The 23,852-nt window shown below is 35.8% G+C and overlaps 1 protein-coding gene across 1 annotated transcript in view; it reads right to left on the reverse strand.

The window, feature by feature from the left end:
- Positions 1-23,852, reverse strand: part of PSMD14 (proteasome 26S subunit, non-ATPase 14) — a gene marked incomplete at both ends in the record, with an annotated part of 100,223 nt that overhangs the window by 17,821 nt on the left and 58,550 nt on the right. Inside the window, 2 exons of the mRNA XM_080689260.1 lie at positions 1,224-1,298; positions 17,014-17,121. Coding sequence (XP_080545386.1) covers positions 1,224-1,298; positions 17,014-17,121 — 183 coding nt within the window. The remainder of the gene's footprint in view (positions 1-1,223; positions 1,299-17,013; positions 17,122-23,852) is intronic.

Genomic DNA, 23,852 nt, shown 5'->3' on the forward strand with positions numbered 1-23,852 from the left:
CAAGTACATGCTCAAATACCTGGCCTCTTCAGGTTTTTATAGGTGGCTTTGAGGCTTATAAAACTTTTTTAAAATATAAAAATATAATTTTTCTTTAAAAAAATGTAATATAGTATACCCTGCTGCCAACATAGAAATGAAATGGAGGCGATCTGCTTGAAAGAGGGGGTAGGTGTGGAGAACCCTATACCAACCCCCCCCAACAAGTACCTTTGTAAGAACAGCTTCAACTAGAAAGAATGATCTTGTTTGCTACTTAATAGTTATGATGTAAGGACTTTATTGTAAATTCAGTGTTCTTAAAATTTTTTATTTTACTCTTTCCCAGAGAGAAGTATAAAACACTAATTTAACACATGACTGGTTATAATAGTAAAAAGGGAAAAAGTGGTTCAGATTATAATTTTAAAAATCAATAAGCAGAGTTAAATATCTGGCCATACTAGAGAAAACTATACTAGAGAAAATACTATACTAGAAATAATTCTAAAAGAAAAAAATTAACAGAAAATACAAGTCTACTAAAATGCTAGGTGTTTTAAAAATTTTATCTGAATCAAAAGTTTCTTTTATTATATATATTTATAATTTTATTGGTGCATTATAGAGACACTGGAGGGACTTCAGACAGCAAAGGAGAAACTCCAGTGGAGCCAGGGAGGTGATCTAGAAGGCAGTGGGGTGAGAAGAATCAATGATACTATGTATTTTTTTAAAAAAGTAATCAAATTTAAAAATTGCCTGATATAAAAAGGAATAAGAATCTAAGATTGTCTAAAATATTTTAAAACCTTATTTTCCTTTTTACTCCCCTTAACTGCCTATAAAATGGTATGTTTTTAAAACGTACTACAAAATTAATTTATTCTGATCAAATTTGAAAAATCATATTCTTAGCAACTGAATTATAAAAGTTCATTTTACTGGAGATGACAAAACAATCGGAAAAACCACAGAACTGTGATAAATATTTCAATAATTTATCCTCTATCAAAACTACATGCTTGATTTATTTCCTGTTTTCACTCTAAGTTTTCTACCTACCAATAAGGGAAAATAAGTCTTTCAATAATATATTCCTTCATTTTATGATATAATTCATTAAGCGTGAAAAAATGTTTGGAAACAAGAAAGGACAATTTTTATTTAAATCGTATACCAGGTAATAGTCTAAATTGTTTTAAAAAAGTTTTTCCTCTTTAAAGATAAAAATTTAAACTTACCTTCTGCTCCAGTTCATTTTTCCGATAGTTAATAGTGATGGAATAATAATGTCTGTTTAGTCCATGAATTAAAGCCTACATAAATGATTTTAAAAAGGATAAATTAATACTTTTCGTCTAATACAAATATTTGAATTGCTAACATATCCTGCACAAAATACTTTTCCATTTTCTACAAAGGGCATTTTAGCCTAAGTTAAGATGAACTTAAATTGGACATGGTGGTGCACGCTTGTGATCCCAGTACTTAGGAGGCTGAGACAAGAGGATCACATTCACGGCCAGCCTCAGCTACTTAGTGAGGCCCTCCAAAACTTAGTGAGAGCCTGTTTCAAAATAAAGAATAAAAAATAGGGCTAGAGGTTCAATCCCCAGAACTGTAAACACACAAAAAGATTAATTTAAAACAGTTTTCTCAGCTGGGTGTGGTGGTGCATGCTTGTAATCCCAGCATTCGGGGGGCTGAGATAGGAGGATCACGGTTCGCGGACAGCTTCAGCTACTTAGTGAGGCAGACAGCCTCAGCTACTTAGTGAGGCCCTTCACAACTCAGTGAGACCCTGTTTCAAAATAAAGAATAAACTCAAAGTATTTTTTATATCCATAACTACTCTACTAACAACAAGAGTCCTAGTAGTTAACTCTCTCTCATTCATAGCAAGTTATTACTTTATCATACTTAAAGTCCTTCTCAACCTAACATATCCTCCACCTAATCTGACTCCTTTACCCATCACCCCAGCTCCTCCCACATCACCCACTTTCAACACTGGAAAGGCTCTGCTGACTGGCCGATACTCCTAAACTCCTAATATTAAGATTTGACTAAACACATTACTCACGAACGATGGGTAGAAATCAGAAAAACAGGACAGAGAACACTATAAATATGAGAACCAGGAGTTATGAAGAGACAGCAGAAATCACGAATACTGACCTACTAGAAATGCAAGAAGGGGAGTTCAGAATCTTGTTGTTCAATATGATGAAAGGTTTTAAAACAAGTATAGAGGAGGTTAAAGGTGAAATAGAAACACTAAAAAAGAATCAGAAAGAGGTCTGGAATGAAATGAAAGAAGCAATAAGTGAAATGAAGACAGCAATAGAAAGAAACTCTGGAAGATTAGATGAAATGGAAAACAGAATATCAATATTAGAAGACAGTACATCCCAAACCGAAAACACAGTCAGCGATATACAGAAATCTTTACAGCAACAAAACCTAAACATCCAGCAATTATGGGATAATATGAAGCGCCCTAATTTACGGATAATAGGCATTGAGGAAGGGATAGAGGTACAGACCAAGGGCATATGTAATATCTTCAAGGAAATAATCTCAGAGAATTTTCCAAATATGGAAAGAGACTTGAATCTTCAAGTACAGGAGGCATACAGAACTCCACTGAGACAGGACCAAAGAAAAACCACTCCACGCCACATAATAACCAAATTGACCAGCATAGAGGCCAAGGAAGGAATCTTAAAAGCAGTGAGAACAAAAGGACAGGTGACATATAGAGGCAAAACAATAAGAATCACCCCAGACTATACAACCCAGGTCAGGAATGCTAGGAGAGACTGGTATGACGTGATTCAGACCCTGGAAGAACATAACTTCCAGCCCAAATTAATCTACCCAGCAAAACTACTATTCAAGATCAATGGGGAAGTCAAAGTCTTTCAGGATAAACAGAATCTCAAAAAATTCATGAATTCAAAGCCAACACTAGAGAAAATTCTTAAAGAAATAAATCATAAGGAAGAAAAAAGAAGCAGACTCCAGAATCAGAGAAGCGAGGAAGTTAATAAGTGGGCCATTTAAGTAAAGAAGAAAGATCACAACACCCAAGAGTAGACAGAACACAAAATGGCAGAAAACAAAAAGCATATTTCAATAATATCACTTAATGTCAAAGGACTTAACTCACCAATCAAAAGACATAGACTGGCAATGTGGATTAGGAAACATAATCCAAACATATGCTGTCTGCAAGAAACTCACCTCACAGCCAAAGACATTCACAGGTTGAAGGTGAAAGGATGGAAAAAGATATACCATGCCACCAGTGACCGAAAAAGAGCAGGGGTAGCAACCCTGATATCCAACAAAACAGACTTTAAAATAAAACACATCAAAAGAGACAAATCAGGGCACTTCCTTTTATTAAAAGGAACAATACACCAAGAAGATATAATGATAGTAAATATTTATGCCCCAAATGTGGGTGCAACCACATTCGTAAAACAAACCCTTCTGGACATAAGATCCCAAGTAGACCCAAATACAATAATTCTGGGAGACTTTAATACGCCTCTCACACCACTGGATCGATCTTCGAGGCAAAAGATGAGTAAAGATGCTTTAGAACTAAAGGAAACCATAAACCAAATGGACCTAATAGACGTTTTCAGAGTATTTCAACCAGGAACTACAGAATACACTTTCTTCTCAGCAGCCCATGGAACCTTCTCCAAAATAGATCACATCCTGGGACACAAAGAAAATACCAGCAAATTCAAAAAATGTAATATAATCCCATGCATCTTTTCAGACCACAATGGAATAAAAGTAGAAATCAACAACAGGAAACTCGAAAGAAAGTATTCAAATTCATGGAGAATGAATGATACACTACTAAATGACGAATGGGTAAGAGCAGAAATTAGGGAAGAAATAAAGAAATTTATGGAAACAAACGAAAACAGAGACACAACCCACCAAAACCTATGGGACACCATGAAGGCAGTACTAAGAGGAAAGTTTATCGCATTGAGTGCCCACATAAAAAGGATGGAGAACCACCAAGTAAAGAACCTAATGAAACAACTCAAGGATCTAGAAATTCTGCAACAATCCATTCCCAAAGCCAGCAGAAGACGAGAAATCATCAAAATTAGAGCAGAAATAAATGAAATAGAGAACAAAAAAACAATTCAAAGAATCAATAAAACAAAAAGTTGGTTCTTTGAAAAGATTAATAGAATTGATAAACCCCTGGCCAACCTAACCAAAAGAAAAAGAGAATCAACTCAAATTACCAAAATTAGAAATGAAAAAGGAGATATCACCACTGATAGTGAAGAAATTCAAAACATTATCAGAAACTACTTTAAAAATTTATACTCCAATAGATTTGAAAACCTGGATGAAATTGACAGATTTCTAAACACAGTTAACCTTCCTACACTCAACCAAGAGGACATAGCAAGCCTAAACCAACCAATAACAACCAAAGAAATAGAAACGGCAATAAAAATTCTTCCACCAAAGAAAAGCCCAGGCCCAGATGGGTTCCCAGCTGAATTCTACAAAACCTTCAGTGAACAACTAATACCAATACTTCATAACACGTTCCGGGAAATTGAAAGAGATGGAAATCTTCCAAATTCCTTCTATGAGGCCAGTATCACATTAATCCCCAAACCAAATAAAGATACCTCAAGAAAGGAAAACTACAGACCAATATCCTTAATGAACATAGATGCAAAAATTCTAAACAAAATACTAGCTATACGCATTCAAAACTATATCAAGAGAATAATTCATCACGACCAAGTCGGTTTCATCCCAGAAAAACAAGGCTGGTTCAACATACGCAAATCAATACATGTTATTCACCACATAAATAGAACCAAGAACAAAAACCACATCATCATAGCAATAGATGCTGAAAAAGCATTCGACAAAATCCAACACCCATTTATGTTAAAAACACTGCAAAAAATTGGGATAGAAGGAAAGTACTTCAACATCATCAAGGCAATATACTGCAAACCCAAAGCCAACATTATATTGAATGGGGAAAAACTGCAAGAATTTCCGCTACAGTCAGGAACAAGACAAGGATGCCCACTTTCACCTCTCCTTTTCAATATAGTCCTTGAGACTCTTGCTGCAGCAATCAGACAAGAGAAGGAAATCAAAGGAATCCACATAGGAAGAGAGGAAGTGAAATTATCCTTATTCGCAGATGACATGATCCTTTACCTGGAAGACCCAAAGAACTCAACCAAAAGACTTCTGGAGCTGATCGACAAATTCGGCAAAGTCGCAGGTTACAAAATCAACCTAAAGAAATCAGTGGCCTTTCTTTATGCCAACAACGAATCCACAATGAAGGAAACAAAAACAACAATTCCATTCACTATAACCTCAAAACCAATAAAATACCTAGGAATAAACCTAACCCAAGATGTAAAAGACCTCTACAACAAAAACTATAAAACATTAAAAAAAGAAATAGAAGAAGACCTTGGAAGATGGAAAGATCTCCCGTGCTCATGGATAGGCAGAATAAATATCATCAAAATGGCCATTCTGCCAAAACTGATCTATAGGTTCAATGCAATTCCCATTAAAATACCAGTGACATTCTTCAGAGACCTAGAAAAATCAATCATGAACTTCATATGGAGAAAGAAAAGACCTAGAATAGCCAAAGCAATTCTCAATAACAAGAAACACGCAGGAGGCATTACAATCCCAGACTTCAAACTATACTATAGAGCAATAGTAGTAAAAACAGCATGGTACTGGCACAAAAACAGATATACTGACCAGTGGATTAGAATAGAAGATACAGAAACAAACCCACACATCTTTAGTCAATTAATCTTTGACAAAGGGGCCAAACACATACGCTGGAGAAAAGACAGCCTTTTCAACAAGTGGTGCTGGGAGAACTGGCTAGCCATTTGTAAAAAGATGAAGCTAAACCCCTATATCTCACCTAACACAGGAATCAACTCAAGATGGATCAAAGACTTAGAAATTAGACCTGAGACGGTGAAGTTAGTAGAGGAGAACATAGGTTCAACACTACAACATATTGGCACAGGCAGTAACTTTCTCAACAAAACCTCCAAAGCTCAGGAAATTAAAGCAAGAATAAACAAGTGGGATAACATTAAACTAAAAAGTTTCTTCTCATCAAAGGAAACTATCAATAACCTAAAGAGGAAGCCTACAGAATGGGAAAGGATCTTTACCAGCCACCATTCTGATAGGGGGCTAATATCCAGAGTATACAAAGAGCTCAAAAGGCTCTACACCAACAAAACAAACAACCCAATCAAGAAATGGGCAAATGAACTAAATAGACACTTCACAAAAGAAGAGATACAAAGGGCTAATAGATACATGAAAAGATGTTCTTCATCACTGGCCATCAGGGAGATGCAAATCAAAACTACACTGAGATTCCATCTAACCCCAGTGAGAGTAGCAAGCATAAAGAAATCAAACAACAACAAATGCTGGCGAGGATGTGGGGAAAGAGGAACTCTTTTACACTGTTGGTGGGAGTGCAAACTAGTTCAGCCACTATGGAGATCTGTGTGGAGATTCCTAAGAAAGGTGGGAATAGATCCACCATATGATCCAGCTATACCACTCCTGGGTATCTTTCCAAAAGGGTTGAATTCAGAGAAATACAGCAACATATGCATACCTATGTTCATAGCAGCACAATTTGTAATAGCCAAAATATGGATCCAACCCAGATCACCATCAACAGATGAATGGATAGCAAAACTGTGGGAAATACACACAATGGAATTCTATTCAGCCATAAAGAAGAACAAAATTTTATCATTTGCAAGAAGATGGAAAGCCCTGGAAAGCATCATGTTAAGTGAGATCAGCCAAGCACAGAAGGAGAAGATACACATGTTTCCTCTAATATGCCCAAACTAGAAAACACAAAGGATACCAGTAGGACCCCAGATATTAGAGGGGAAATACTAGCTAAGTTTTAATGGAAAGATAGGAGAGGAGAAAGGCCGATCTTGATTAAGGAGCATCTTCACCTGAACATGTGTAAAATTATGAATAAGACATGGTTAACCTGGCCAACCATTGGTGGGGGGGGGAGAAAACGGGGGCGGGGGGAGAGGGCACCAAATATATAAAGATAATTAAAAAAAAAAAAAACAATAAGTGGAAGGGATAGAGTTCTATTCTACACATACACACATCTTTATTTTCTTCTGGGAAAATAAAGTTCTAAACTGCTATGGTAGTAATATGAAAAATACTAAACCAATTACCCTTGACCTTAATTAAAGAAAAATGTTTCTAGCTTCCCATTTTATATTTTTCACTTGAAACTGTAAAGTAGTTTTCTTGAAATTCATTTAGTTGTTCTTACAGAAGATTGGCATTAAACCCATAGATTAAAATCATTTACTAGCAGGGCATGGTGGTACAGACCTATAATCCTAGTACTTAGGCAGCTGAGACAGGAGAATTGCAGGTTCAGCCCAACCTCAGCAATTTAAGGAGAACCTCAGTAACTAAGGGGATGGGAGGGGAAAGAAAGGAAATTCTCTTCTGTTCATAATGTACACTAACAAATATATAAAAATCAATCGCTAAGCCAAACATGAGAAGGAGGGAGGGGGAGGAATGTTGTGGAATTGGGTGAGGACTAACTGCGTGATGTGTGTATGTATGCCTCCACCATCTTGTAATTCATTAAGATGTATGACTACAGTGCACCAAATAAGAGGACTGGGCATGTAGCTCAGAGGTAGAACATACCTCAAACCCAAGTAAAACACACACACACACACACACACACACACTTTACTAAAAAATTATCAGAATAGCCAAGCGTGGTGGCGCACCCTTGTAATCCCCACGCTTGGGAGGCAGAGAAAGGAGGATCACACAGGTTCGAAGCCAGCCGGGCTGGCTTAAGAGACCTTGTTTCCAAAAATAAAATAGGTCTGGGAGTATAGCCCAGAGGTAGAAGAGCTTCCAGGAACCCCAGTACCACCCCCAAAAAAATTATCAGAATATCTGACTCTAATTTATTAAAATTTTAAATTGGTAGCACATTTAAGTTACATGGAAAATATTATAATTGCTAATATTGGGATTTATTTTAAAATGAATTCAGTTAGGCTGGTGCCGGGGCCAGCGGCCAGCATCGGAGCCTTCCATGAGGCAGGGCTGCTATTGAGGCCTCCGAGGCCGGGATCGGATCCTGCCGAGGGGTTAGGCCGGTGCTGGGGCCAACAAGGCCAGCATGGAGTCTTCTGCGAGGCAAGGCCGGTGCTGGGGTCTCAGAGGATAGGACCAGAGCCTGCCGAGGGGTTAGGCCGGGGCTAATGAGGCCGGGATCAGAGCCTTCCGTGAGGCAAGGCCGCTGCTTGAGCCAGCAAGGTCTGGATCAGTCCACCGGGTAGCCAGGCTACAACTGGAGCCATCAAGAGTGGGATTGGTATTTTCAACACAGCATGCACAGAGAAATATTGCAGAAAATTAAAACCAGATGCCTCCCCTAATCAGCAATAACTAGGAGGAAAGGGGCAACAGGAAGAGGTTGAGCTATAGAAAGGGCCCTATAGTGAATCAATTAAGGTGACCAATCAGAGGGTATGGAATAGGGGAGGATGGAGCCTCTTTAAGAAGCAGGAGGTACATAAACATATGTATCAAAGTTAATCACCAAACAAGCATGGGATCGAGGGAGGGGGAGGGAATGGGATGGGGACTAGATGAGGGCTAATTGGATGATGTGTGCTTGTATATCCTCTCAAGTCTTGTATTCCAATGTGATGTATGATTACAATGCACCAATAAAAATAAATTAAAAAAAAAAAAAAAAAAAAAAAAACCAAAATAAAGAATAAAAAATTGGGCAAGGGTTGTAGCTCGGAGGTCAAATGCCTCTGGGTTCCAGCCCCAGCCCCGCAAAAATAAATAAATAAATAAATAATAAAATAAAAATAAATAAAAGTTTTCTCAGCTGTAAATTTAGATGTAACAATGGTTTTGTTTTTTTGAGGCAAAATCTCATTAAATTGCCCAGAATGACCCTGAACTCTTGATTCTCCTATCTCAGCTTCTGGAATAGTGGGATTACGAATATGCACCACCACATCTGGCTTAGAAGTCAAGTTTAAAGAAATTGTTGATGCACTCTTCAAGCATAATATATAGCCTCACAAATTCCAGATTTGGTAGCCTTGCTCAGTTGGTTAGAGGTAAGGTTTGATCTCATCATAATCTGTTATAAATTAACCACTTATAGTTTTTTGTTGTTTTGGTACTGGGGATTGAACCTACGGACTTCCTACCTTTGAGCTACACCCTAGCCCTTTTCTTAAAAAATTTTTTTTTTTTTTTTTGTGGTACTGGGGTTCCTGGAAACCCTTCTACCTCCGGGTTACACTCCCAGACCTATTTTATACTTTTTTTATTTGGAAACAAGGTCTCTTAAGCCAGCGCGGCTGGCTTCAAATCTGCGCGATCTTCCTGTCTCCGCCTCCCAAGCGCAGGGATTACAAGTGTGTGCCACCACGCCTGGCTGTTCATGATTTTTGACATCTGATTTTCTTAGATCTAAGGAGCTCTTTGATATTTTATAACAAAAGTCTAAAAGAAAAAAAAAATATAAGATGCTCTTTTCTTTACTCATATTAGTCTGAGGTTTCCCTTTTTCTTAGTTCTTAGTTTTGATCAGTTCAAATAACTGTCCAGGCATGTCTTCAAATTAACAATGTAGAATTTGGTCTTTACTGGACCTATCTTGCTCATGTTTTTATCCAGTGAATCGTACTGGATATCACTAACCAGAACTTTTTTTTTTTTTTAAAACCATACTCAATTTCTAAGACAAACAGATCAGTCATAATAAAAACTTAAGTAATGGCCTGGCTTTATTAAAAAACTATAACCCAAGACGTGCTGGAATCAATCTGCAACAGCCCAAGTATCTAACTCTAGCACAAGAGTTAAAATGTGGTTCAGAAATGTATTTTGAGGGATCTAGGGAGCCTCTATCGGCCTAGTAAGACATGAAAATACAGAAATACAACTTGGTAATACATACATACATACATACATACATACATACATACATACATACATTCATTCATACAAACATACACTAGAAAACATGAGTGGAAACAGTAAAAAAGGAAAATTCAAATTTAAATCACATACCAGGTTTATGCCAATATATGGCATTCTACCTCTAAGTTACACTCCCAGCTCTTTTTATTTTGAAACAGGATCTTGCTAGGTTGCTGAGAGTTTTAAGTTGCTAAGAACCTGCGATTCTCCTGTCTCGGCCTCCCAAGTACTGGGATTATAAGCTTGCACAACTGTGCCAGGAAGGAATATTTTTAATAAGTATAAAATACAGAAAGGATTTTGGGAAAAACTGTCAGGAATCTAAAGATAAAGCTCACCCAAATTACCACCACTCTCTAAGTAATATACTTCTTCAGTGTAGTCCTGGTGCTGAGATAGAAGGGGTTCAGCAAAGTAAACATTTAATAAACATGTAGTGCCTGCTGTATACAATGCATCTTCTAAGCTTCACAACAATCTAGTAAGGCAGGATGATTCCACGTGCATTTTAACAAATTAAGAAAATAATCAACAAACTTTAATTGCCCAAACTTACAGCTACTAAAAGGATGAGTTGGGGATCTGAACCTACCTCATTCTGAATCCTTAGATCACGTTCTTTCTAACATACTTAACTCAAGATTCAAATGGTACAAAAAATGTTTAATATGAAACTTTTTTCTTATTTTGCCTTCTAAATAAGTATAAATATTTTAATGATCTTCATGAAAAAAGCATAATCTTATTTTTAAGCTTTGCTACCAAAAATCATTCTAGCAAGTATGAAAACATTTTAGATATATACTGGGACAATCCATTCTTACATTCCTACTGTCTACTATAAAAGTGAGCTTTGAAATTCTATAGGAACAGTAGCTGTCTTAAAGTGGTGAATATGTGAAATTAAGATACTAAGAGCATAGTCTTTATATCTACTTTCAAATGAATTCTATTTCTGTGCATAAAGATAAGTACATTGTACAGATCAAAATGTGGAAATATTCAGGACTTCCCATAATCTGTACTCATTTTTGTGTGCATTAAGATGTGCATCTTCTCAGTGAAGAGATAAAAAAAATAAATGTGCTCAGTTCTCTAAGCAAACACAGCCTGGCTGGAGAGTAGAGCTTGGGTTGAATATGGTCTCATCTAAGAACTTCAGCAGTTGTGACTAACACATACAGAAGAAGCCAGTGGATCGCCCCACTGACAGGCCTACATTTTAGAGATTAGCCATATTGCTGAAATATACAATTTGGTATTTGAAGGCACCATCTTCTTGGTTTGTACTACCTTGTTTTGATAAAAGTAAAAATGAAAACAGGCAGAATTAACAACTGTAATGAAACACCCAGGCAATCTTTCAATTTTATGTATTTTATTTATTTATTTATTTATTTATTTATTTATTTATTTATTGTGGTGCTGGGATTCCTGGAAACCCTTCTACCTCCGGGCTACACTCCCAGACACCTATTTTTATACTCTTTTATTTGGAAACAGGGTCTCTTAAGCCAGCAAGGCTCGCTTCGAACCTGCGCGATCTTCCTGTCTCCGTCTTCCCAGTGCAGGGATTACAAGCATGCACTAATACTCCCGGCTTTATGTATTCATTTTTTATGTACACTCAGTACATTCATCCCAAATCATAAACTGGCTATGAATATTTTAGTCTTGTGGCCAGTTTACAATTACACCTCCATATTCACTAATGTCGAAAAGTATTATAAATATACAGCTTAAGAATTGAATATAAGCTTTTCATAAGTCCTTGATAGGTTTAACTTATTCTTTTAAAATGGGTGTGCTTGATGTATAGATAAATTTGCCTCCCTTTTCTTTTTTCTTTTTGTGGTACAGGGGATTGAACCCTGGGGCATTTTACTTCTAAGCTACACCCCCCAGACCTAATTTATTTTATGTTTTATTTGAAACGGTCTCACTAAGTTGTAGAAGTTGCTGAAGCTGGCTGTGTACCCATGATCCTCCTCTCTCAGCCTCTCAAGTACTGAGATGACAGGCATGTGTCACCACACTTGACTTTGCCTTAAATTATTTCACATACACTGGGATTATAAGCTTGTACCATTACATGGTGCTAGATGATATCCACTCAATGACATTCTAAAATGAAACTTTCTATATATAAGTAGAATAACTGAAAAGCAACAAGCATGTTTTTGTGATTCTACCTAGAGTAGATAACTGGGTTGCAGAAGGCAAAATAAGAAAAAGTTTTGTATTAAACACTTTTTGTACCTTTGAATCTCGAACCATATACATATATTATGTATGCCAAAATTAAAACTAAATTTCCAACTATAAAAAAAAGAATGAGAAGATTTGGTTATGATCACCAGTTCCTACATTAATTCAATGAATAACCGAGTAACTCAATGTTCTGGGTCTCAGCTGCTTCATCCACAAAATGACCACAATAGCTACAGTATACTGTTTTATAACTGTGGTTCAATAGTTATATTTAAAAAAAGGCCGGGTGTGGTGGCACACGCTTGTAATCCCCGCGCTTGGGAGGCAGAGACAGGAGGATTGCGCAGGTTTGAAGCCAGCAGCGCTGGCTTAGAAGACCCTGTTTCCAAATAAAAAGTATAAAAATAGGTCTGGGAGTGTAGCCCGGAGGTAGAAGGGCTTCCAGGAACCCCAGTACCACCAAAAAAAAAAAAAAAAAAAAAAAAAAAAGACAATATTTTGCAAATAGTTTACTCTATTATAGAATGCAACTCTACTTAGGACTCTTACTTCTAGGCTTTGTCAAAGCCCTAGTCCATGCATCATACAGTATCAATCTTTACTAAATTTCCATGAGGCTAACAATCTTCTAATTTATTGTGACACTTTGATTTGAAATGTCAGTGATCATTTTTAATGGTTTTAAAAACTTTTAAAAACTGAATAGTTTAAAAAAAATTGTTACTAGCCGGGAGTGGTGGCGCATGCTTGTAATCCCTGCGCTTGGGAGGCAGAGACAGGAGGATCACACAGGTTCGAAGCCAGCCACGCTGGCTTAAGAGACCTTGTTTCCAAATAAAAAAGTGTAAAAATTGGTCTGGGAGTGTAGCCCGGAGGTTGAAGGGTTTCTAGGAACCCCAGTACCACACACACAAAAAACAAAAAAAGTTACTAAAATGAAAGCTTGATAATTCTCAAGTCTAAACATTTGATAGTAATAAGTTTCATGCTCTGAATAAAAAATATTATATTCTTATATATTTATATAAAAGCCTATAGTTGTATAGGCAATATAGTTTTCTCTCTACCAGGATTAATGGCTTCTTATATAAAACAGGAAAGTGAAAATGAATTTGTCCATTAGCTACTTCAACCAGTTTTAAAGTGCTCTAAAAATAACTTTAGTGCTATAAAAATAACATAACATTTTCTAGCCAGGCATGCCTGTAATCCCAGGTACTCAGGAGGAATGGCAAGTTCAAGGCCAGCCTGAGCAACTCAGCAAGACACTGTCTAAAAATAAAAAATAAAAAAGGGCAGGGGATGTATCCCAGTGGTAAACTGGGTTCAATCCCCAGGACTGTCATTTAAAAAAAAAAAATCTAAAAGTACAATATATTTCATTGCAGAAAAGTGGACAAGGAAAAATAAAAAAAATTCCATAATTCTATCACCAAAGATAATAAGTACTAACATCCTGGTATAAATATCTAGATACCATTTATAAACTATATATTTACAGAATGGAGAATGTGTGTATCATACTTTATAATCTTCTTAGTATACTTTGAACCTATCTCAAATTATTGAATAATACCCTAAACCAGGTATGCTGGCACGCACATCTGTAATCCCAGTACTTTGGGAGGCTGAGAAAGGTTCAAGGCCATCTTCAGCAATTTAGTAAGACTCTAAGCAACTTCACAAGACCCTGTTTCAAAACCAAAAAGGGTTGGAGGGGGGAGCTGTTTAGCTTGGAGGTAAAATACTCCTGGGTTTAATTCCCAGTACATACATGCATATGTGTACAATTACATATATATACATATATATAATAATAGTCTACAATGTAATCATATATCCCCCTACTGTTTAAGTATAACAGTAAAGAAATCAGCACCAGAAAGTCATTAGTGACCTCTAGCTTGTTTGCTAATGGCTGCTGTCAGAATTCTATTCCTTCTACTTGAGAGTTGGTTTAGGTGCAGGTTCCCTCTTAACACCAACTAATTTTCCCTTCAAAACAAAAAGCAAGGCATTTCTGAAAGGCATCTAATTCCCACGTTAAAGATTTGGTTTGCATATAGTAGAACTCTATTACAGATATTGCCATTCACTTCAAGCTCTTCTGGGTTGCTTTCTTTCTAGGTTGTCTTAGAATAGAAAGTCTTTGAAGGTGTGGCTTTGTTCAGTCACTTTGTCTTGATCCCATTTGTGTGGTTTTGTAAAGCACCCAGATAGATGTCATTCTGATGGGCGCTATATAAACTGTGAAATAAATATATTTACAGATTCTAATTGGAATGCAAAACAAACTAAAATAAAGAAAAAATATTGATGCTGTAGCTGTTATATACATAGGTTGTTTAACTTAGGTTTGAAATCTGCTTCAGAAGGTCTGAATTATAAACTATAATGTAGAGTTAAAAAATACAAAGTGGACTGGTACAAAATGAAACAGATTTTAATATCAATTGTACTTAATTTTAAGGTTAAAAAGCAATGTTTAATTTAAAAAATGAAGTCTGCAACAGGTGGCTGTTGACTTGCAATTAGTAAGAACTTCTGGCAGAAACATACCATGTAGTTATCACAATGATTTTGGATTGTGATATGCTACTTAACCTTTTGCAAAAAATAATGAAGCAGTATGATGTTACGGGGGTTTATAAGAAAGGTCATTATCACAGGCTAAGCAGGTCCAATAATATATTCTCTTGGAACTTGCAAGCATGGGCTTGTCTGTGCCCAATCAAAATCACCGGTAGTTTGTTTCATACTCATTATATTTTCCAGCCTTCCCTGACTTTTTTTTTTTTTTCCAAAAGAAACACACCTTAATTCTTTGAAGCAAAACTTTTCATCCTGATGAACTTTTTGGATGAGTGACTGATACAAAAAATAATCTTTGAAATGTACAAAATTATCAAAGTGTAACCAATGCTTAACCATGACTAACTATCAAAGCCACAACTCCCCAAAGACACTCTTATGGGTAGAACATGGTTTCAGAAGGGGAATAGCAAGTACTATGCTGTCTTTGTCTTATGTGTTCTATTTAATCAAACATGGTATCTTAGTTCTTTTAATTAATCTTTAGAGAAGTAATTAACTACAAAGACACAACACTGTGTACACTTAAAAACACATTTAAAATAATTTTACAAATAATAAAGACTTGTATTCAAACAATGAGGCATATGAATGATCGAAAAAGTATTAATCACCCAAGAGAATATTAAATGTCCAAATATAAGTAATTTCAATAAGTGGTTAACATCATAATAAGATATAAACAGCCATTAAAAGAAACCATACAGGTATGGTTTATAGAATTTATCTTAAAGGTAAAAATTAAACAAAAAAGGTAGAATTTTTTTTTTTTTTTTGAGATACTGGGTATGGAACCCAGAGGCATTCTACCTCTGAGCTACACTCCCAGCCCTATTTTTTTGTTCTTTATTTTTGAAATTCAGGGTCTAACTGAATTGCAAAGGGCCTCACTAAGTAGCTGAGGCTGTCCACAAACCGTGATCCTCCTATTCCAGCCTCCCAAATGCTGGGATTACAAGTGTGCGCCACCACACCCAGTTTTGGAAAATTTTAAGTACTACTTAAGAACTGTTTCTGGGACTGCATGTAGTGATGCTTGACTATAATCCCAACTACTCAGAAGGCTGAAGCAGAAAGAACTCAGTTCTGCAGGAGCAGCTTAGGAGACCCTGTCTCAAAATTTTAAAAGGGCTGGAGAATGTAGCTCAGTTGTAGAGGGCTTGCCTAGTAAGGGTGAGGCCCTGGGTTCAATCCCAAGTACCATATATACACATATTAAGAACCATTACTAGAGGCTTTGAGGATACCAAATACCCTCCACCTGAAGCCTTTTCTATAATATTAATCATACAGAAGATAGTCCTAAGATAAAGGCTCTAATAGGTTCCCCATTTAAAAATTGTACTAAAGCCGGGCGTGGTGGCTTTTAAACTTAGGAGGTGGAGACAGGATCCTGCAGATTTGAAGCCATCCTTGCTGGCTTAAAGAGACCCTGTTTACAAATAAAAAAGTATAAAAAATAGGTCTGGGAGTGTAGCCTGGAGGTAGAAGGGTTTCCAGGAAACCCAGTACCACACACACACACACACACACACACACACACAAAAAAAAAAAAAAAAAAACCAACCCAAAATGGTACTAAAAATTGACTAATGAACAAATCTAACTTTTGTAATATTTTTATAATTTTCTTCTAAAACACAAAAATTTAACTGGGCATTGTGGCACACACTTGCAATCCCAGCATTTGGGAGGCAGAGACAGGAAGATTGCAGTTCGCTAAGAGCCTCACCTAGGTAGTGAGGCCCTTTGCAATTCAGTGAGACCTTGTTTCAAAATAAAGAACAAAAAAATAGGGCTGGGGGTGTAGCTGGGAAGTAGAATGTCCCTGGGTTCCATCCTTGGTACCATAAAAACAAAAACAAAAACAAACAAACAAAAACAGAAGCAGGGTGTGGTGACGCATGCTTGTAATCCCAGCATTTGGGAGGATCATGGTTCATAGACAGCCTCAGTTACTACTTATTAAGGCCCTTTGCAATTCAGTGAGACCTTGTTTCAAAATACAGAACCAAAAAATAGGGCTGGGAGGTAGAATGCCCCTGGGTTCAATCCCCAGCACCCACCCCCCACGCACACACACTTTAACAGTTTTAATGCAATATCAAATACAGCTACTACCTGGATAGATGGCTTGTTTAAGTGACCCAGATTTGAAGTTGTTTGTCTTGGTTCATGTCCTAAGACCATCATATTAGCATTGATCAATCTGAAGGCATCAATAACAACCTGTAAAAACAAGGTGTCAAGTCAATTCTTTTTTAAAAGCAAGTGATAATGCCAAGCAACAGTGGACAAGGCATGATCAACTTGCATCTGCTTCTGGCCTATTTCCAGAAAATCATTTAATTATAATATTAATAAAAAAGAACCTCCTGCTGATTGTGCCATCAGCACACCACTCTCTATCTTGTAATGTAAGGTGACACCAATTATTGCAATTTTCATAAAGCAGTAAAGAAAAATGTTAACTTTGCATCTTTATTATTAAAATACATCATTAACTAAACTTAAACCAAATAGCCTGCATTGGTGTGCATATGTTTGTCACCTAAATTTTAACTAATCAAAATGAATGACAGAAAAACTAAAACTGAAAGTGAGCACAAGCTAAGGGACTACATCTAAAGCCCAGCCCTGTCACATCAATTATACTACCACAGTACTTGAAATGACAACAAAATTACAGCCAGCAAGGCACTTGCCCATGTATTCTCTTCTAGTCAGATACCTTTTACTTCTTGTGACTATGAAAGACTTTATACCTTGTCTGATGGTCTTACATGTCCAAGCCACTGTCAAGCATAGGAGGCGCAATATAAGAAACCCAAGGTCATCTCCGCTTTAAGACAGGAACATCATATCGAATGGTATGGCCCAAATTCCATTTGCAGTAAAGAATTAACAACTGGTATCATCTTTTTGTCTTTATAGAAAGACTTCAAATTCTAATATGACATGGTATCATCTGTAAGCTTTCATGTATCAAGAGACTAACAAGAATAACTTACTACCCTATTGCTATCATGTTATATTCATTATTATGGACTTAAAGCACTTAAAGCTTTTAAACATTGTAAACTTTTAGGTAGAACTAACTTTAACAGATTGGTTTAAGAAATTTAACTCCGTATATTTATATTTGTTATAAAGCAAGACAATATTTCCAAATTCACCTCTTTGAAAGTGTTGAACAAGACTGAAATGGTAGCACATGCCTGTCATCTTTGTACTTGGGAGGCTGAGATAGGATCAAAGATTTGAGGCTAGTCTCAGCAACTTAGCAAGATCCTCAGCAACTTAGCAAGACCCTGCTTCACAATAAAAACAAAATAGGGCTGGGGGTGTAGTTTAGAGGTAGAACGTTCCTGGGTTCAACTCCCAGCATTAAAGAAAAAAAAAATAGCCAGGCATGATGGAGCACGCTTATAATCCCAGCATTTGGGAGGCTGAGACAGGATGACTGCGGTTCGCGGACAGGCTCAGCTACTTAGTGAGGCCCTTTGCAACTCAGACCCTGCTTCAAAATAAAGAATAAAAAAGAGCCGGGGTGCAGCTCAGGGTAGATTTCCGCTGGGTTCCAGCCCCAGTACTGCAAAATAAAAAAATAAAAATAAAAAAAACCTAAGATATACTAATAGTGTTTCTGCTCTACCATTGAGCGACATTCCCTCCCCTTGTGAGTCAGGGTCTCACTAAGTTGCCCAGGCTGGCTTCAAATTTAGGATTTTCTTGCCGGGCATGGTGGCACACGCTTGTAATCCCCGCGCTTGGGAGGCAGAGACAGGAGGATCGTGCAAGTTCGAAGCCAGCCTCCCTGGCTTAAGAGACCCTGTTTCCAAATAAAAATATAAAAATAGGTCTGGGAGCGTAGCTCGGAGGTAGAAGGGTTTCCAGGAACCCCAGTACCACCAAAAAACAAAAAACAAAACAAAAACAAAGAACAAAAAACAAAAACAAAACTTAGGATTTTCTTGCCTCATCCTCCCAAGTAGCTGGGATTATAGGTGTGTGCTACTATGTCCAGCAAAATATGTCAATTAGATTTGTTCCCATTTGTACAACCACTGTTTTGAGTATACTGAGAGATTGAAAAAATATATTTCCAGGTTAGGCAACTGAAATCAGATCAAGTTTAAAAATCTATTTGTTTTAAATATTTCTACATGCAATATACCAGAACTTAAAAAAAAAAATCTCCATTTCTAACAAGGCTACCATGAAGGGTCCAAAGATTACATTTATAAAGAATATAAACTTATACCAAAACATTATGACAAGTGAATCATTTTAAGGTCTCTATCCACTCCAGTTGGCCCCAAAAAGTCAACTTTGAATTTTGCATTTTTTCGAACACTTCAAATTTTCCCAAAGATTACTTTTGCCTCAAAATAAAACCAAGTATTCCCAGAACATGAATGATTTAATAGTTTGTGAAAACCTTTTCCTTTTTATATATACAGTAACCTTAAACCAGAATAAATCACATATATATGTAAATGAATATAGACTGGGTTTCTTATATTTATAATTTTTCAAATAATGTATTCTTTTTTCATAAAACAGTAATAAAAACAGGTACTAATCAGGCATACTTTAATCAGATGTTTTCATAAGTAACTTTAAACAACTATTCTAAAAACTACACAGACTCAGACAAAATTTTCTCACTATTGTACTAAAAGGCATATAAAATAAGACCAAGTTATAAAGAGATGTGACCATTCTGACAGACAGGCATACAATTTAAACAAGTACGTAACTAAGAACTGCTATCTTGACTATTAATTGTAAATATTATAAAAAGTAAAGTACCTTTTTGGCCTGGTTGTCTAATGATTCTAAGACTTCAGTTAAATTGTTTATAGGGAGGAAAACCTTCATAAACTATGGAAATTTCATTTTATATCACAACAAAATGTTTACATAATTTTTATTTTGGATACTTTCAAACTAAAATCTCAAGTTATTTTATAAACAAAAGTCTTTGTTGTGTTTCTCTAAAATATAAGGTGTAAAAATTCATAAAAAGAAAATGAAAATACCATTTAAGTAGATACTATGATCAGTTTAAAAAAAAGCTGAAAATAAATTTTAATTCTATTAAGAAATTAAAAGGAAAATTAAGGGATTTCATAAACTGTTCAGCTAATGAAAGATGACCTATGTGAAATTACTTGTTTAGATTGACAATTCCTGAGTGGCAATGTGAAAGCCAATAGAAATGATTACACTAAGATTAAAGGAATTTGGTGCCATCACTATAGCAACTGTCGAAGGAAACTAACATGTTCAACAACCTGCAGACCAAAATTAGATTTAGCATGCAATAAAAATATAAATATGGCAATATAATCTACATTTTATTTTCTGTACAATTTTATAATTGCTTTTTCTGTTGTGAGAATAAGTACATTTCTCCTTTAGAGCAGCCTATCAAAATAGACTCATTAATGTCCAGTGTACTAATGAGCAATGGGTGAAGAAGGTGTTAATTATACCATAGTAAGTTAGATTCAGGAAAAAGCCCTAGTGAGCACTTGGAGGTGTGTATAAGCTGATGGCGGTTCTCTATTTACAGCATGATACAACAGAATGACAGTAAAATGGTCACTCCACAGTTATGAACAGAAATCTCAGACTCAATATCCCAAACAAAGAACCTTCAAGAACTAATTAAGCCATAGAGAGAGGAATAATCCTTTATTTTTTGGAGCTTTAAGAATTTTCTAAACAGTTCATTTTGAAGTACATATGCATTAAACTATTTCACTTTATGTCTTCAAAACATTAAATAGTAATTTAACAAAAAAATCATGAGTTTTTTTTTCCTTAAGGACTACTTCCTTAGTCTGTACTAACAAAAGCCTCCAAGCTAAAGTAATAATTTCAAGAATGTTATGCTATACTTCTAAAATTCCTTTCCATGTTGAAGTCTTGCACACCACATTAAATCTCTATTTACCAGCCTGACCATTTAATTTCTTCTGGTACAAGTGCCTTGAGACTTTTCAGAGGTCACTGCAACAGTAGACAGCTTATAACAAAACCATTAGCAGTTTGGCTAGCTTAGGGAAACCTCTTACTTTCCTTTTTTGTTTATTATCACTGCATGAATCTGCAGCATATGATAGTTTATAATTTCTCAGGCTTGTTAAATTCATGTTAAAGGTCTGTTTTCTTGTTGAATAAATTTTGTTCATATAATGCTGCCTATTTCATACACTCAGTCTTTAATAGCACCTTTGGTCTATGCGCAACTCACAGATCAAAACAGAGGACTAAAATAGGGGTTGATGATGCTATTTACATGTGTGATTCCTGCTGTCTTCTTGTTAGTAGCTTTAATATAATAGAAGACCTTGTCTGTTTTGTAATTAACACATCTTTACTGGAGAGATATTTGGAAGTGATTGCTGTGAATATACTGGTTAGTAAAATAAACACAATCACACACCACTTTCTGTTATCAGACAAATTTGTGAATTGTACACATTATACTCCAGATCAACAAACTGTGATATAACAGCCAAGTAGAAGACACATATTTATATAACCCTTTATTTTTCTGAAAATATGTATTCACTCTGACCTTGCAAATATAATTAGCTTGTGGGATGTGCAGATTTCAGTACCATGGTTGCTTTACTAATTGCAACTCTTGGAAATAGATACTAAATATTTGGAAGCTGCCAATACAAAATAAAAACTGCATCTTTTTTGTACATCTGTCTTAGCTTATAAAAGCAAAATAGTTTTAAAAACAATACTGAATTCTATGTTTATTCCAAGTAAGCCCAAGGGACAAGGACCTATCATTTCATTTTAATGATGAATCTGGTTAAGGTCTTAAAACTCTAATTGTTTTCATATTCAGTTTAATCCATATTTTTTGGCTTCTTTTATGAGTATAATACAGTTCATCCAATATGCTATTTATTTTTAAATTCATGTTTTCATAGCAACTGCTAGGTCACTAAACAATTAAGACTAAAATTTCCAAAGCAACAATCTATAGTTCCCAATTTTTGCATTCAAAGGAAGCTATTTTTTAAGAAAAGCTCTTCGACATAGTTTAATACAAAGGTGTTTTAAAGAAAAAAAATGCATGTTTCTAGGAGTTATTACTGTAATCAACCTCCCCCCCCTCTCCTAGTAGCTTCTCGTAAACTTCCAATTGCACTTATATTAAAGTTTATGACCATGAAGAGTGTTAAAGATGAATAAGACCAATGTCTTAATAATTTATACTACTTTTTTTTTTAGTTTTAAAAAAATCCTAAACTGGGCATGGTGGTGCACCCTTGTAATCCCTGTACTTTGGGAGGCTGAGACAGAAAGATCACAGGTTCAAGGCCAGTCTCATCTACTTAGTGAGGCCTTCCACAACTAGTGAGACCTTGTTTCAAAATAAAGGATTAAAAATATGGCTGGGGGTGTAGCTCAGAGGTAGAATGCCCCTGGGTTCCATCCCCAGTGCCACAAAATTAATTAAATAATTTCATTCATTTATTTTAAAAACCCTAAAAAATCTGAATCTTTTAAAACCTTACAGATCATCTCACTAATATATACACAATGAACTGAAGCAATAAGAAAAAAAAATAAAGCTTGAAAGAAAAATTTTAAAACCTGAAAAAACCAATACCAAACATTAAAAAATAAAAAAGTAAAAGAAAATTTAGTTACCAGTTTAAATACATAAACCACCAGCATATAAACATCTAAATAACTATAAAAACGAGAGGTGTGGGAAGAAAAGCAACACCCCATATCAAATACCCTTTATCACCTAGAAATGACCTGTTATCAACTGCTTAGGTTGTTGCTGGATTCTTTAAAAATTAAGAGGGCATGTGACCTGAGAAGTACTGCTGGGGTTTGTGACCATTCGTTACTTCTGCTGCCATGCACTGTCACACATCTATAAGAGAAAAACATCTTATGTCTCTTGTAAGCCCACAGCATTAAAAATTCAGAGATATCTTACTTTTTATGCCATTTCCAATGAAAAGCACTAAGAACTAAAACTGACTCATGCCAAATGCATATCACTGAATTGCTGTGATTTCTTAGTCTCAAGTTTACAACACGGAAATTATTTATAAAATGTCAATTTTAGCTCTGGAAAAGAAATTCCTATGTGTATGTACATTTTCTTTCTTCATCCTCAGAGAATTGCTTACTGTAGCTAGAGATCTGTGGTACAACTTCAATATTATTGGGAAAAGGGGGGAATGGGTGGAACCAGCATAATGTACTTTTGACAAGTGAAGACATGCATCAAAATTCAAAGAGTAAAAGCTACAAGTTCTGAGCATATATGTCTTAATGAAAACAAATTAATCTCTAGAAACTAGTATGGTAAAAGGTAATCAAACAATTTTAGATTCATGAAATACTGTAAAAAGAACTTACTTGAGTTGTAAAATGAAGTTAAATTTTTTTTACAGTGCATGTATGCAGTCATTATGGTGTATGTAGCATTTAAGTGCTTTTGAATTCTTTCTAAGTTACAATTCTGGGTCTATCATTTCCTAAGTGATGAAGGACAAATTACTTAACCTCTCAATCCCTCTGTTTGCTCAGAAATTAGTGACCACAGAGTTGGTGTTAAGATTAAGTAAAATAATAAATGTGTACCTGCCTCTATAGTTTTTACTGTTATTAACTGTGGTAGTCACAGAGCTGGCCCACAACAAATCTTTCTAAAGAGCCTGCCCTGAAGAGAATAGCTGACACACAATCTCAAGCTGTTACAGCTTTGCATCCACTGGGCATTCACACCAGGTCATGCTTCCTTGGGTTGCACCCCACTAATGGCTAAGCAAAACAGTGGTTCCAGAACCACCACCAAAGAAGAAATTTCTCTGAAAAGCTCAAGGACTGTCTATCAACCTAGCTGAAACTTTCTCAAAACTATACTGCAGCTTGAAGCTTTTCTTTCCAATCTCACTTTC

This window comes from Muscardinus avellanarius (genome assembly GCF_963383645.1).
Source record: "Muscardinus avellanarius genome assembly, chromosome: 2".
NCBI lineage: Eukaryota > Metazoa > Chordata > Mammalia > Rodentia > Gliridae > Muscardinus > Muscardinus avellanarius.